At 39.2% G+C, this 17670-nt stretch overlaps 1 protein-coding gene across 1 annotated transcript in view; it reads left to right on the forward strand.

Moving 5' to 3' along the window:
* The window catches only part of si:dkey-256h2.1 (uncharacterized protein LOC337520 homolog), a 246445-nt gene that overhangs the window by 183099 nt on the left and 45676 nt on the right, over nucleotides 1-17670 (forward strand). The window contains exon 10 of the mRNA XM_060824762.1: nucleotides 14797-14923. Coding sequence (XP_060680745.1) covers nucleotides 14797-14923 — 127 coding nt within the window. The remainder of the gene's footprint in view (nucleotides 1-14796; nucleotides 14924-17670) is intronic.

A 17670-nucleotide genomic window follows, 5' to 3' on the forward strand; every position in this document is an offset into this window, starting at 1 on the left:
GGACAGAATCTTAAAATCAGAGCCAGACTATTTGGGAGAGATTCAGGACACAATTCTTCACTGAAAGGATCTCACAAATGTCGAACTCTCTCCCACAAGTAACAGTAGATATTAGTTTCATTAAAAATTTTAAATCTGTCATATATAGATTTTGCTAGCCAGGGATACTAAGGGATATGGAGCCAGGCTGCATGAACGAAGTAGGATTTATTATTATGAATGGCAGAAAGACTGAATGGCTTTGTCCTATTCCTCTGTTATTAATTCCTGCATATATTATATGAGTTATGGAATTAATATAGCACAGAAGACCATGTCCATTCTGACTCTGCAAGAGCAGTTCAGCTAATTCCATTTTTATCTCTTACCTTGCATCTCTGAAAATTTGATTTCTTTAGATATTTGTTCAATTCCGTTTGGAAATCCATGATTAATTTTGCTTCCAACACACTCTTTTACATTGTATACTAGATCATAATCACTCAATGAATAAAGAAGTGGTCCCCTTTGTCATTGGTTCTTTAAACCAGAGCCCTCTAGTTCTCAATCACAGCAATTTCTCTGAGTTGATTACTGATGATTTTGAACACTTTTAGCAAACTCCTTCTCAACCTACCCTAAGGATAATAACCTCAGCTACTCTAATCTTTCCACATAACTTAAGTCCCTCATCTCTTCAACTGTTCTTGTAAACCTTCTTTGCCTTCATCAATCTCATCTTATCCTTCCTGCACGATGGTACTCAGAATTAGATACAATGCTCTAGTTGAGGCTGAACTATTACTTTATAAAAGCTCTTCTTAACTTTCTAGTTTTTATAATCCAAACTTATCTGATATATTTTGACACAGGACTCTGTATGTCTCTTCAGTCTCTTCCCAACATCGATGATTTCTGCACATATACCCACAACTCTTTCTGTTCCTGCATCTACTTCAGGATCAAATCTTTTATTTAAAATTGATTCTACTCATTTTTCCCAACAAAATGCATCACTTCATACATTTCTTCATTAAATTTTATTTGTCATGTGTCCACCCATTCTACCAGCCTGTCTGTGACCTCTCCAAGTCTATCTCTGTCCTCCTCACAGTTGACAATGCTTCCAACTTTTGTGCCATCTGCAAATTTTGGATTTATGCTCTTTACATACAAGGCAAAATAATTAATATAAACTAAGGCCTGCAGAACCACACCTGTATATGTCCATCCAGTGCAAATCAACTATTTATCACTACTATGTTTCGTCTCATTCAACCGGTTATATATCCATGTTGCTGTGTTCCCTTTCATTGCTGGATTTCACCTTTGCTGTCTGGTCTATAAGTCCACAACCTGTTAGTTGTTTAATTGTCAAATACCATTTGTGGCAGAACTGCAGGGCTTAGATTTTTTTTGTAGGATTGCTTATTGTATGCTGCTTCTACTGTTTGACATGTGAAGAGTTTGATACTGCCCCTTTATCAGGATGACAGCTCATTGTTGTTGGTCCTGGCATGCCCTCTTACATTCTTCATTGAATCAGGATTAGTCCTTGAACTTGATGCTGGACATGACAGGCTTACAGATGTGGTTGCACATAATTTTGCTGCAACCAATGGTCTACAGCACCACATGAATGCCTGGTTTTTATTTGTTCGATGTATTCAAAATCTGTTCCATTGAGCATGCTAGTTGTGCCACACAACACAATGTTGGCTATCCTCAATATGAGCTGAAAATGTGTTGCTGGTTAAAGCACAGCAGGTTAGGCAGCATCCAAGGAATAGGAAATTCGACGTTTCGGGCATAAGCCCTTCATCAGGAATCAGATTCCTGATGAAGGGCTTATGCCCGAAACGTCGAATTTCCTATTCCTTGGATGCTGCCTAACCTGCTGTGCTTTAACCAGCAACACATTTTCAGCTGTGATCTCCAGCATCTGCAGACCTAATTTTTTATCCTCAATATGAGGATAAGACTTCCTCAATGAAAATGCTAGAGGAGCATACCAGTGTAAAAGCCTCAAGCATTTGCATTCATATTCAGCCAGAAGTGGCAATTAGTAATCCATCTCAGCCTCCTCTTGAGGTCCTGAGCATCACAGATGCCAGTCCTCAGCCAATTCATTTCACATCATATGATATCAAGAAATATCTGAAAATACTCAATCCTGCAAGAGCCACAGGGCCCTAACAGCAAAACTTGTGCTTCAGAATTAACAGCACTGCTAACTAACTGCTGCAAATGTGTTGCTGGTCAAAGCACAGCAGGTTAGGCAGCATCTCAGGAATAGAGAACTCGACGTTTCGAGCATAAGCCCTTCATCAGCACTGCTAACTAAGACTTACCAGTTCAGCTACACCACTGGCATTTACCCAGCAATGTGGAAATTACCCAACTACCCAACCTGGCTAATTCTGCCCTGTAAGTCTATTCTCAATCATTAGCAAAGTGTTTGAAGGATCATCAACAGTCTATCAAGCGGTACTTGTTCAGCAATCATCCATTCCCTGATGGTCTGTCTTTACTAAAGAATATGCTGCTGAAGTCTCAGTGAAAGAAGAGATAGTTAATTCGTCAAATAGACTAAAAATTGTTGAATTGGAATTTACTTATGCCCATTTATAGGATGTAAGAATCAGTAGCCTGGCTGATGGTAATTACTATTGAGAAGATGGTGGTACTGAACGGCTGCAGTCCTTGGCTATAGCTGTATCCACAGTTATGTGGGATTGGAGTTCCTGGATATTGACCGAGATACAATGAGGAAATGCCATAGTGTTCCAAAATAGGGTGGTATGCAGCTTGAATGAGATCTTGCAGGTGGTGATGCTGCAATGCATCTGCTGCCCTTATCCTTCTTGAGGGTTATGATCATAGGTTTGGCAGGTATTCCAATGCAATTTGTAGATGGTATGTGCTGCTATATATATATGGTTATATATGTGGTGGAGTGACTGAATGAGTAAGCTGTTCAATAGGGTATCATTTGAGCAGGCTGTTCTTTCCTGAAGGATTTTGAGCTTCTTGATTGTTGTTGGAGCTACATGCATCCAGGCATTTGGAGAGTACTCCATTACACTTCTGACGTGTGCCATGCAGACAGTGGTCAGACTTTGAGGAATCAGGAGGTCAGTTACTCATTGCAGAATTCCCAGCCTCTGACCTGTCATTGTCACCACAGTATTTGTATATCTGTCCCAGTTCAGTTTTTGATCAATGGTAACCGCCAGAATGCTGATAGTGGGAGATTCAGTGATGGTAATGTATCAGATATCAAAGGGAGATGGTTATGTGCTCTCTTGCTGCAGATGTTCATTGCCTGGCACAAATGTTGCCATTTCCCAGCCTGAGCCTGCATATTGTCCAGCTCCTGCTGATATACAAATGACTTCAGTCCTTGTGGAATTATTTATTTTTAAACTGGTCCATAGAGCTGCTCTCTCATTGCGGAGAGACAACTGGTGATGGTTTAACCTGAAGGTCACTACCATTCAGATCAGTGGAGAGGTTGAGAAGGAGAATGCTTCATGGTAACTTCAGCCAGTGTGTGAAGAGAACCCTTGCTGTTAGTTTCACTCTGTATCACAAACCAGCCATCTAGCCAACTGAGAATAGTGCTGAATGTCAGCAAGCTACTCCACTAATGACCTCTGACCATATGATGGGCGCAAGATCATTGAAGAAGCATCTGCTGATGGTTAGAACTAGGACACTAGCCTCAGGAACTTCAGTTGTGATGTTCTGGGACTGTGTTGATTGACCTTTAAGAAGCACAATTATCCACCTTTGTTCGAAGTAGGGCTCTAACTAATGGAGAATTATTCCTGATTCCTGCTAACTCCAGTTTTACTCGACATCCTTAATGCCACATGGAGTGAATTGCTCTCAATTTGCTCACAAACTTATTTTAAAAGCAGTCATTCTTATCTCACTTCTGTAATTCAATTCATTTATCAATCTTTGAAAAATCCTTTCAAAAACGAAAATCAACTTACACAGTACTTACAAAATATTTCAAGTTGAGCAGTGTTGAAGAATTACTTGCACTCATCTCCATCAGGAGAAACTGAAAAACTCTACACTGCTTCTATGGGAAATGCTTAAGGCTGAACTCTACTCTTCCTTAGAGGAGATTAATGTTTTCAATATTTCATTTGATAAATTCTGTTTGTTTTGGTGCCTAAAACATTGATGCCAGAAGAATTGAAAATGTATCACTTTCTGTCTGTCTAACTGCACTGAGTCATAGAGTCATAGAGTCATAGAGATGTACAGCATGGAAACAGACCCTTCAGTCCAACTCGTCCATGCCGACCAGATATCCCAACCCAATCTAGTCCCACCTCCCAGCATCCGGCCCATATTCCTCCAAACTCTTCCTATTCATATACCCATCCAAATGCTTCTTAAATGTTGCAATTGTACCAACCTCCACCACATTTTCTGGCAGCTCATTCCATACATGTACCACTCTCTGTGAAAAGGTTGCCCCTCAGGTCTCTTTCATATCTTTCCCCTCTCACTCTAAATCTATGCCCTACAGTTCTGGACTCCTCAACCCCAGGGAAAAGACTTTGCCTATTTACCCTCATAATTTGTAAACTTCTATAAGGTCACCTCTCAGCCTCCAATGCTCCAGGGAAAACAGCCCCAGCCTGTTCAGTCTCTCCCTATAGCTCAAATCCTCCAACCCTGGCAACATTCTTGTAAATCTTTTCTGAACCCTTTCATGTTTCACAACATCTTCCCAATAGAAAGGAGACCAGAATTGCACGCAATATTCCAACAGTGGCCTAACCAATGTCCTGTACAGCCGCAACATGACCTCCCAACTCTTGTACTCAGTAGTCTGACCAATAAAAGAAAGCATACCAAATGTCTTCTTCACTATCCTATCTACCTGTGACTCCACTTTCAAGGAGCTATGAACCTGCACTCCAAGGTCTCTTTGTTCAGCAACACTCCCTAGGACCTGAACAGAGGAAATGAGAGATGGTCTGAACAGATAATAAATTCTAATGCAAACATTCAAGAATCTTTCTTCTTCTATTATAATTTGTCAATAGAGCAAGAACATAAGGGATCTTTATTTAATGAATTGCTGCATATGTAACTCCATAAAAGTACATGTTCTTGTTTTCAAATCAATTGAAATTATGTATGTTCAGTTAACATAAAAACAATTAACAACACAACTCAAGTTTCTTTTTGAACAATATTGAAACCCAATAAAATGAAAGAACTGCAGATGTTGGAAATCAGGGAAAAAACCCAGAAATTGCTGGAAAAGCAAAGCAGATCTGGCAGCATCTGTGGAGAGAAATCAGCGTTAACGTTTCAGGTCGAGTGACTTCCTCAGAACTGAGTAAGGGTCACTGGACCCGAAATGTTAACTCTGATTTCTCTCAACAGTTGCTGCTAGACCTGCTGAACTTTTCCAGCAATTTCTGTTTTTATTCCAGCCACTATAATAAAGGTTTTGCTGTACCTGTGTTGAGTTTCTGCAACTAGCAAGATACCAGCAATGCTACTGCAGATTAAGGTAATTCCCAGTGTTGAACAGCCCAATATCCATATGCTGAATTAGGCAGCAAAGGACTTTCAGGGATTTACAATACTTTATTGCATAGACCCCCACCAGTTTTCACATTTCCCTCATGTACCCTTTCCCTGTCCAGAAGCCAGCACCTTCCTGGGAAGAACCCAGTTTTTTTTTTAATTATTTGATAAAGAATACAGCTCTTTTTCATTTTTGACTTGAATATCCCATCACCAAATTAACAAAGATATCCAATTAACAAGTTAAAAAACATTGCCAGCTATGGGCAATGCAACAATAACAAAAAACTCAAGAAACGAGAAAACAAGAGAGGGAATTAAGTCAAAATAATGTGGGGTGCAGGCGGGTGGGTGGGGCTGGGGTGGTGAGGGCGGTTAGAGGGGAAAAGAACCCAGCTCTTCTTGTTGTACATGTTAAAAAACCAACCACTAAATTACCCAAATTACAAATTGGGACAATTAAAGTTTAGGCTCGAAGAGTTATGAAAAATTCTTGTCAGCAGACTTGGAAAGGAATAATCAAACTATCTCCACAATCCACAAGAAAGAAACATGAAACATCAAATAATAGAAACCTGAAGAGATGAGATAAGGATGTAATTCCTTTCGTGTTGAGGTCTGTAATGGATGATGTTGATTAACAGATGAAATGTTTTCTTTGATTTTATGCTAAGATCTTTCTAACTGTAAGGATGTGAGTTGAGATAGACTGTGCTTGTCATCAAGACAGCATTTGATTAAATTTCAGTGAGGATGTTATTGATGTAGTGGTGGGTTTCTTCCAGTTGTGTACATTTAATGATGACAAAAGTGTCATCTGCATACCGGATGCAGAGTTTGTGTTGGATGGTGGGGAGGGCTGTCCGTTCCAAGCATTGCATTATTGGCAAAATTAGAGTCGATTAGAATGACAAGGAAGACTCTTCATTGATTGGAGTCATCCCTATCACAAACAAAGATGGTTTTGATTGTTGGGAGTGAGTAATTTTTGCTTTAGAGTCTCTAGGTGTTCCTCAGGATAACGTTCTAGGCCAGCCATCTTCAATTCTGAAGAACACCCATAATGGACTTGAACCTTTAACTCTGTTTCCCTTTCCACTGATGCTACCAGAACTGCTGAATTTCTCCAGCATTTTCTATGTTTGCCCCCCAAAATCTGTCCATCACTTACAAGGTACAAGGTGAGGAGTGTGATGGTATTCTCCACTTGTCTGGATGATGTTAGCTCAAATAACACTCAAGAAGCTTGATAATATCCTGGATAAAGCAGTCCTCTTGATTGGCACAACAGCCTCAAACATTCTTGACCTCTGCCACTGACACACAGTACGCACCATCTACAAAATGTATGCCAGAAATTCACTAAGGCTCCTTAGACAGTACTACTCTAAGTCCATGACCACTGCCATCAAGGACACATATGGGAACACCATACCTGCATGTTTGCATCCATGCCACTCAGCGTTTTGACTTGCAAATATATCACTGTCCCTCATGGTCAGTGAGTCAAACTCGTGGAACTCTCCCTCTTACCGGTTGTAGGTCTACCTAAACCAAATAAATCATAGCAGTTCAAGCAGATAGCTCACCATGACTTTCTCCAGGGTAATTAGAGATGCTGGTCCAGCAAGTGCATCCACGTCCCCGAATCAATAGAAATATATAGTTTTGTTTGTTTTCTTTTCTTTTGTGTAATAAACTCATGTTCTGATTGCAAAGGACATCTGCAGCTGCATGTGAAAATGTTTCAGCAGTTAACCACAATGTTAATTGCAAAAATAAGGTATGATCTGTCAAGCCAAGTTTCATTTTGGGATCTGACTTGTTATGACCCCAGTTAATGATACTCCTGGACAATATTCTCCTTGTTTTCACTTATATCACTATATGCCAAAATGCAGTGTTTCTGTCAGTGGCTGCTGCAGTAAGAATGCATTGAATACCACCTATAGGTTTTTGTTTCGTTTAGATACAGCAGTGATGTTGCCACATTTAAAGAGTGGTTGCTCAACTCCCACATGGAACTGCTATTCCCCCCAATTACAATTAGAAAGTAAACGTTTCAGTAATAGATGAGATACTTTAATGTTTAAGATTCATTGTTTACAAGGATTTTAGTTCTGTAATTCACAATAATTAGTCAAGAATTAATTTTCAGATATACGTAGACCAATGAAAGAAATGCTTCTTAAAAAGCGCTCCAGGTACTCCTTGTCTCTTAAAAACTCCTCAACCTATCTCTCTACAGGCTTTTACCATTATTTAACACCTTCACAAAAGTTCTTGGAAATATTTTCTGATTGTTTTTGCTCTATAAGCGGGTGTCATTAGATTGTTTGCAAAATCCTAGCTGGGGTCATTGCCATAGTGCCAAGCCAAACTGAGTCCAACTGACCATAAAGTTGGGGGAATCAGACATAACATTAGCTATCCATTACATCTAGGTGGGGAGACATCTAAGATCACCTCATGCCATGTGCAATAGGTGTACTCGAAACTCATAAAGTAACAAAAATGTATGTGATGACATAATCCCAGCACTTAATCAGTGCCTGCAAGGCAGTCACTATTCAGACTTCTAGCCACTATTTATTTGATCCTGGTAACATTGAAAGTTGATTATAGCTGCCAAGAATCAAGAATGACTTACTTATTGTCACGTGTAGGAGAAAGTGAGGACTGCAGAAGCTGGAGATCAGAGCTGAAAATGTGTTGCTGGAAAAGCGCAGCAGGTCAGGCAGCATCCAAGGAGCAGAAGAGTCGACGTTTCGGGCATGAGCCCTTCTTCAGGAAGGGCTCTCCTGCTCCCTGGATGCTGCCTGACCTGCTGCGCTTTTCCAGCAACACATTTTCAGCCATTGTCACGTGTAATCAATATAAAGTGGTGAAAAGTGTGTAATGTCACCATGCATAGGTGCCATTCACTTTAACTTAAAATAAAGAAAGATAAGTAAAAGTGACCTTGAGAAGATTTGTAGCTTGGCTTGTGGATGAAGTCATGGATTCATGCACCGATCTGGTGTGTTTTCAAATGATTTCATTTGATGTAACAGCACTCTTCAGATCTATGGATAGTGACTTAGCCAAGGATACCATTGCCACATTCTTGGACGAAGTGGTTACCGATGACACCAGCAGCACCAAAAAAAAAAGCATATTAAAACTGCTAGACTTATGCCTTACAACTCACTTTACATTCAATAGACAAGTGTACAGACGAATCAACAGTATACCAATGGGGTCCCCGATATCAGGACTGATAGCAGAAGCAGTAATGCAAAGCTTTTAATGGACAGCCCTCTCCACCATTTAAGCCAAACTCTGGATCCAGTATGTAGATGACACCTTTATCATCATTAAATGTGCACACTGGAAGAAACCCACCACTACATCAATAACATCCTCACCGGAATAAAGTTCACTAAAGAAGAGGAAACCGACAGCAGACCCCCCCCCCCCCCCCCCGCACTTCCTGGACGTATTAGTGGAATGCACACCTACAGGGAACTTAGACCAGTGTGTACAGGAAGAACACCCATACTGACAAGATACTGAGTTATAGCAACAACCACCCAGCACACTCAAATGGAGCTGCATTAGGACATTATTTAAATGGGCAATAACACACTGCAGCAGCCCAGAACTTCAGAAGGCAGAACAAGAGCACCTATTCAAGGGATTTAAACAAAATGGGTACACCAAAAGCACTATCCTCTGGTATGTACAGGACAAACCCAAAGAAAAATACACTACATGACCAGACACGATAGCAAACATACCATACATCAAAGATATCAAAGACATAAGAGATAGCCATCAGACTACTCATACCCCTTGGAATCTTAGTGGCCCAGGAACACCTTCCACCAGCTCCTCACAAAAGTTCAAGACCCAAGACCCATATCCAACAGGATGAACATAATCTAAAGATACTCTGCAAAGACTGTGAAAAGCACTACTTGGACAAACAGGAAGAAAACCGACCATATGAGTACACAAACATCAGCTCGCCCCTGCCAGAGATGACCAGTACTCGCTCTCATTTCCAACCGCACAGACAACGAAGGACACAAATTCAAATGGGACAATATAGCCATCATAACTCAGGCAAAACAGAGACATGCCAGAGAATTCCTTGAAGCCTGGTATTCCAACCGGAATTCAATCAATAGACGCATTGAACTGGAGCCCATACACAGCCCACTCAGGTACAGAACCGGAAGTACCAACAAACAGAGACATATAAATCCAGGTGGGGCAGATCACCAACACCTTATCAAACATGCACTGATGATGTCACCTAGTGAGGCGACGATACTTTTGCAGAAAAACAAACCGGCTCGGCAAAAGAATCCATGACTTCAAGTTAAAGAGAGCCCAAGTTTTCCTTCTCTGCTGCTACAGTTGTGCCTGGGCTTCACCAGCCTATTCCATTCCGTTGTCAGAGTCCCATTTAGACACAACAAGTGAGAGTCACACTCTAGGCTTCACAGGCCAGCCGACTACAAATTACAAATAAATGTTTGAAAGAAATTCCAAGATGTGAGTGCATTTTGATCTATGATGTCTCTCCCTTTGAGGTACTTACACACAGATTACAAATAAATATTTGAAAGAAATTCCAATATGTGAATTCCATTTTGTAACAAGTTTAAAATGAGATGATTTGTAGCAGAGTACACTTTCATCTATGATGTCTCTTCCTTTGAGAATTCTCCTTCAAAACATAATAAACGCTTGGCATGGAATTAAACACAAAGAAACTTAATCATACCTTCAGCACAGCAATACCACCAACACTTAACATGCTTAATTTTATTATAGAGCTTCTCCCGATACCTATCTCCAAGGTCTAACTCTGTGAATTAAGGCATCTCTAAGACAAAACAGAAGAACAACTCGGGACACATCCTAGTTTATACAATATTCCATCCTTCTTTATGTTCGACATGCTGCAGAATAAATCTTCGTCCAGTGGGAGAAACTACCAGAGTATTGGCATTTTCATAGGATATAACATTGGCTTCTCTCTGTTAATGAATCTCTCTCCCTGGCCTAGAGAGTTATTTTCGCATCAGTACTGCAGCAATATAATTTGTTTCAAAAATGTTATATTCTTTTCAGGTTTGGAAATGTGGTTGTTGATACTAACCTGCACACAGTTTCTGTAGTTTCAAGATTGGTACTGAATGTTTCAGTCGTCTCAGCCATAGTCATTAGCTTTTCCTTTGTTGCACAGACATCTTTTTTCCAAAATTCTGTAAAATTCTAGCTATACACCTCACCAGCTTTTGTTCTTTATGCCTAATATACAGAAAAAAACGTTGCTTTTAGAAGGGGCTTTTAATTCCCTCGGTGTTCCAAAACAGCCAATCAAATCATAGTAATGGAGGCCTTTTGGCCCATCAAAGCTACACCAGTCAAACTAAGCACCCAACTATTCTGAAGGTTAATATTCTCTAACTGAACTCCAAAACCAGGTACTGTTTGCAATATAATTGAAACAATGGATACAATGTAAAGATGTCACTATTGTTATATGGGCAAATTCACAGGCAACTTACATACAGTACTCTCTGTTTGATGGAAATAATGGTTAATGCCATTGACTGCAATGGAGCAGAATATCTGATGATGCACATGATGGGTGACTGATCTGATAACAGATTTTTCATCACTGTCCAAGGCGAATTTTGACCACATTACACGTAACTACCATTCTGCATTTACTTTCGAAGTAAACAAAGTATTCCATTGTCAGAGCGAAGGTAAGATTCACAGAGCCTCCCTTTGAAAATTATTTTGGAAATAATTGTTTGGATAATTTTATCCACTCCTTGTCGGAGTCTGTCTTAAGGGTTATCATGGTTGTTTTATTTGTGATTTTCCAGCTGGAATCGGCAATTCTATTGCCTGGGAAGTAATTTAGTGGGTTTTATCACCGACACACTGTATAACTCCATACAACGTTGTTTTGAAGACAGTAGGATAATTCAAAAGCAGTGGATGTAAAATCTTTAAATATTTTCATGGCAAAATTAGGTACGTTCCTGATGATCAAGTAAATGAAAGATTATTAGGATATTCAGGAATACAGAGTTGAAGTTAAAATCAAATCAGGCTTAATTAGTCTTAATGAATGGTGGATCAAGCTCCAATGGTCAAGGGGCTCACTCTTGTTCTTTGTTTGTATGTCCAGAAATCAAGAAATTAGGGTGGCACAGAGGTTCAGTGGTTAGCACTGGTGCCTCATTGCTCCAGGGACCTGGATTCGATGCTAGACAGTAAAACTTTTGCCTTTACTCTTTCCTCCAAACTCCATTCACTAACTACTGATTATGTTGCTCTTTTTGGCAACAGTTTAAAATTATGCCAGTGTGTTCATAAACTTGGTGTCAAGTCATCACGAAGAACACCTATTTCCACCTCTGAAAAATCAATCGTCTTCACCCTATCATTGCCTGGTGAAACCCTTATTTATTCATTTGTTACCTCTAGATTCAATTATTCCAATGGTGTCCTGGCTGGCTTCCAATGTTATACCCTCTGAAAGTTTGAGGCCATCCAAATACTCAGCTGTACTAATGTGCAACAGGTTTCATTTCCCTTGCACCCCTGTGCTGATTGAATTACATTTAAGTTAAACTACATCTTAATGATAAAATATTCATCCCTACTTTCAAATTGGTTTATGCCTCTCTGTCTCTGTAATTTCCCAATTTTAGTTGCACCACTATTACTGATTATGCTTTTGCTATCTAGGCCCTAAGCTTTTGAACGTATATCTACTATCTCTCTACCTCTCTGTCTCACCTTACTCTTTTAGAACATTTCTTAAGACCTACCACTTTGTCAAGCTTTTGGTCATCTCACCTAATAGTTTTATCAGCTCCGAGGCATACTTTGTTTTATAATGCATTTGTGAAGTATCTTGTGTTACAACTAAGGTTTGAGGAATGCACTATTGATAGTACAAAGAACATGCATAGTATAAAGTAAAAGTACCAATCCTGCCAAAGGGCTTATGCCTGAAACATCTACTCTCCTGCTCCTTGGATGCTACCTGACCTGCTATGCTTTTCCAGTGCCACCCTTTTGACTCTACAGGTCTGATGTGGTCTGCTTAGCCCTACTGATGAAAAAATCTTCAGTTTTTAGGTCTTTTCAGCTTTAAAATATGCAGACAAAGGATGCTGAAATGATCAGTGGGTATTTTTTGACTGGGGAAAGGTTTGCACTGAAGTTCCCAAGAGATCGGTATTGGAATTCTTGCTTGTCTTGATATATGTTAATGATCTACATCTGGGTGTGCAGGCGACAATTAAAAGTTGTATTTGGCACAAAACTTGGGAGACTTGTAAACTGTAAATAGGACAATGTAGAACTTCAAAAGGACATTGATATGTTGTTGGAGTGGGTGGATAGATGACAAATGTATTTCAATAAAGTGCAATGTGAAACATACCTTAGTACAAAGAATGTGTACAGGCAGTATAAAATAAAAGGTACTGTTCAAATAGATGTGCGGGACCAGAGAGACCGTAAGTCATTAAAGGTGGCATGATATTTAAAGAGAATTGTTAATAAGGTATACAATACTCCTGTAATAAGGCCATAGGATAGAGGAGGAGAGAAGTTATTAAGAACTTGTATAAGACACTTATTAGATTTCAGCTGGAGTGCAATTCTAGATGCCACAATTTAGAAAAGATATGAATGCATTCAGAGAGTATAGAAGAAGTTTATGAGAATGGTTCCAGGGATGAGACAGTTCTGTTATGAAAAAAAGATTTAAGATGTTGGGGTTTTTTCTCCTTGGAGAGCAAGAAGGCCGAGAAGAGGTTTGATTGAAGTTTTCAAAATTATAAGGATTCTGAACAAAGTAAACAGGGAGAAACTGTTCCCACTGTAAAAGGATTGAGAGCCAGAGGGCACCGTTTTAAAGTGTCTTGCAAAAGAAGACTGTGAAGTGAGAGAAATTAGAAAATATAATGTCACACAGAGAATAGTTAAGGTGTGGAAATGTGGTGGAGGTGGGTTCATTTGAGGCATTCAGGAGTGTATTGGGTGATTATTTAAGCAATAACAATGTGCTGAGTTATGGACAAAGGCAGGAGAATGTCACTAAGTTAAAATGCTCAGTGCTGGAGCAGACAAGATGGACGAAATGGCTTCTTTCTGCATAATAAAACGTCTGTTTCACCCTGAACTCATACTTAGTATTTATTTTTCAGAAACAGGAGAGAACAGCTAAGCAGCCCCTTCCTCACTGGCTTTTCCCCAATTCAAGACCTGGATAAACTGCAAACCACACATTGTTCAATAGCCCCAGAAAAAGCAAGCAGTTATTATAAATCATGTGAGTTCTAGGGAGGCTTTCATTAAAAAAAAGCTCCAAAGTTCACACTGACTCTTTAATGACCAGGTATCTCCACAAAACTTGAAATAAATCAATTTTTCCACAAAACTTCAAAACTGAAATCATTTCTATACAGTATATGAAACATCTTCATTAAAATTTTGGAATATTTCATTACATCAAAAACAATACAAATTATCGCTGTTGCAATCCAGGTCATAAAGTAACCTTAAAATAAAACAAAGAACTGCAGATGCTAGAGATCAGAACGAAGATACAAATAGCTGGAGAAACACAACAGGTCTGGCAGCAGCTGTGCAGAAAAAAAAGTTAACATTTTGAGTCCAGTGACTCTTCTTCATAAGTGAAAGAAGATTCTGAAGAAAGGTTACTGGACTCAAAGTATTAACAATGTTTTCTCTTCACAGATTTGGCAATTTCTGTTTCTGTCTGTTTCATAAGGTAACTGGTTCTTCTCTAGTTCAGATTCTGAAAGATTATGATTCCTGCTGCTTTACCTTTTAATGTTCAGAATTGCTACTTCACCCTCATGGCAGCAGTTCTTTATGGATTGATGCTTTTCTGAAGTCTGAATTAAATTGGCATTAATTTTAATGCTTGAGTGGGTGTTAGTCAATGCAATGTTCTTTTGATGTACTTCTTGGAATTAACCCATATTATGTGAGATGATCAGACAAACATAACAGTTTTATTGAAAATTCTTTTGCCCTACATTTTACTGCAAGCATTCCCACATACTTAAACACGTTAAAATACTGTATACTGATATTGCATATAGTAAGATTAAACTGCAAATGGTCGGCATAGAGAAATCTGTGTTTTAATTTTTGAAGCTTTTAAATATTCATTTAGCCGTTCCAATTGTATTTCAGGTTGAGCTATATGCTGTAATCACAGGCCACGGAAGTGACGAGAATGGTTGTGGAGAGTTCTGTGTTACTTCGCATCATTTTGTAATTAATGGCATATTTAATAATACGAGGACATTTGATGATGCTGGTAAGGAATTTGACAGTCCAGTAGTATTCAGTTTTTTGATTAAATGATTTCATGAAATTAATATTGAAGCTATATGGAATTCAAGTAGAATTTAAATATTGTAAGTAATTAGAATTCACTTTTATTAAGAGTATAATGCAAATGAAAGCAATAGTGCTCAAATTTGTATTTATAGGAATTTTTAATCAGCTTCACCAGAGACATTGTTGTTACACACCTCTGAAGCAGGTAGGTCTTGAACTCAGGTCTTTTTGAACCCAGTGACACAAGAGCCCTCAAAAGGTATTTATAAAGTGCCAGTTCAGATACATTATGCCAATTTTTTGAAGCAGGTTGGACTTGAACCTGGGCCTTCTAATTCAGATGTAGGTACACTAGCACTGATCCATAAGAGCCCTTAAATTTTTATTTTTATGATTGCTAGAAATTCATGTTTTATCAGTGAATAATTACTGAGTATAACATTTCCAAATAAGAGAACCATGAATCTACTTGTTGGCATCCAAAATTCTAATCCTCAGAGATTAGAGAAACTATTTTTGTCAGAAGATATCAATGACGTGACTGATGATTGAAATGCACGCACAGAACGATAAATTGTTTTTATATAATCATTTTAGGCTTACCATCAACAGTCAAACATTTTTAAAAGAATATTACTGTGTCTTATGTAGAGAACAATTGTAGCTACAAACACTTTGGTTTGGAGGAATTTTCCAAAATCAACACAACTAATCTTTCTAAGGATAAGCAGTAAGGCTAGAAGCTGTCCGATGGATGTTTCTTATCAAATATGGCAGGTATATGCATTATTGAAGTTGTGCAATTCAGAACTACAGTTTGGAGCTTCAGATGCTGCTCCGGCTCCAAAATATCAATGCAGAATTATTATCCACTTCCAAAGTGAGTCACACAAAACATCACTTTGGTGAACTCATAAGCATTTTTCAGACTGAAGGCCCATGACCAATGGTCTGCCCTAAGGATCAGTGCTAGGTCCGCTGCTTTTTATCATTACATAAATGTGAATATAGGAGGAATAGTTTGTAAGTTTACAGTGACACTAAAACTGGTGCTGTAGTGGACAGTGAAGAAGGTTTTCTCAGAGAACAACAGGACTTTGATCTGGTGGCCAATTGGTTGAGGAGAGGCAGACGGAGTTTAATTTAGATATATATGAGGTGTTACGTTTTGGAAAGGCAAGTCAGGGGAGGGCTTATATACTTAATGTTAGGACTCAAGGTGTGTTGCCAAACAAAGAGATCAAGGGGTGCATAATTCTTTGAAAGTGGAGTCGCAGGTAGGCAGGGTGGTAAAGAAGGCATTTGGAATACTTGCCTTCATTGATCAGTGCATTGAGTATAGGAACTGGGACATCATGTTGTGGCTGTACGGGACATTAGTGAGTTCTCTTTTGGAATACTGCGTTCAATCCTGGTCTCCCTGCTATAGGAAACATGTTGTTAAACTTGAAAGGGTTCAGAAAAGATTTACACGGATGTTGCTGGAATTGGAGGGATTGAGCTGTAGGGAGAGGGCTGGGGTTTTTTTTCACTCAATAGGGTAACTAGACAAGGTCTTTTCCCTGGAGTGGGGAAGTCCAGAACTAGAGGGCACAGGTTTAGGATGAGAGGGGAAAGATATAAAAGAGACCTAAGGGGCAACTTTTTCACGCAGAGGGTGGTGCATGTGTGGAATGCTGCTAGAGGAAGTGGTGGAGGCTAGTATGATTGCAGCATTTAAGAGGCATTTGGATGAGTATATGAATGGGAAGGGTTTGGAAGGATATGGACCGGGTGCTGGAGGATGGGACTAGATTGGGTTGGGATATCTAGTTGGCATGGACGAGTTGGACCATAGAGTCTGTTTCCATGCTGACTCTCTATAACAGTATGACTCTATATAAAATTATAAACAACTGAGGTGCCAGTACTGATCCTTGCAGAACACCATTAATTACAGGCCTCCAATAACAAAAAACTTCTCTGTCTTCTATGACCAAGTTAATTTTGTATCCAACTCCTTGACTGGACTTACCCTTTCCCTAGCTACCCTCTTGCTCGTAACATATGTATAAAATTCCTTAGAATTCTACTTATTGCAACTTGCCATGCACATTTTATGGCTCTTTCAGCACACCTAATTTCTTGTTTATTTTCTTTCCTGCTTCCTTTATATTCCTCATGGTCCCGCCTGATTTCAGTTTCCCAAACCTTGCACGTGTTTCCTTTTAATTTATAAATGATCTTTCTATATCCCTTGTCATTCAGACTGCCTGAATCTTACCACCGATATTTCATCCTGACTATGCTGGTCCTCAAATCTGATAAAATACTTCCACATGTCAGATGTGTTTTATTCTCAGACAACCAACCCCAATCTAATTTCTCCAGCTCTGCCTAACACTGTTGTAATTAGACTTCTCCCAGTTTAGCACTTCCACCAGTCTTATCCTTATCCATAAGTATCTTAAAACCTACATAATTATGATCACTGTTCCAAAAATGCTCCCCCACTGAAACTTTGCTCAAGTGACCAGGCTCATTCCCCAATACAAGATATACTCCAGCCCCTCTGGGATGCACCTGACATATTCTGGGATGCGCCTAATGTATTCTGCTCCATCTAAGTACTGAGAATTAAAGGCTTCCCAGCCAATATTGGGGAAGTTAAATCATCGACTACAATAACTGTGTTGTTTTTAATTGGTTACATGATCTGCTAATATATCTGTTCCTTTATCTCCC

Source organism: Hemiscyllium ocellatum, chromosome 5, assembly GCF_020745735.1.
Source record: "Hemiscyllium ocellatum isolate sHemOce1 chromosome 5, sHemOce1.pat.X.cur, whole genome shotgun sequence".
NCBI classification, from domain to species: Eukaryota; Metazoa; Chordata; class Chondrichthyes; order Orectolobiformes; family Hemiscylliidae; genus Hemiscyllium; species Hemiscyllium ocellatum.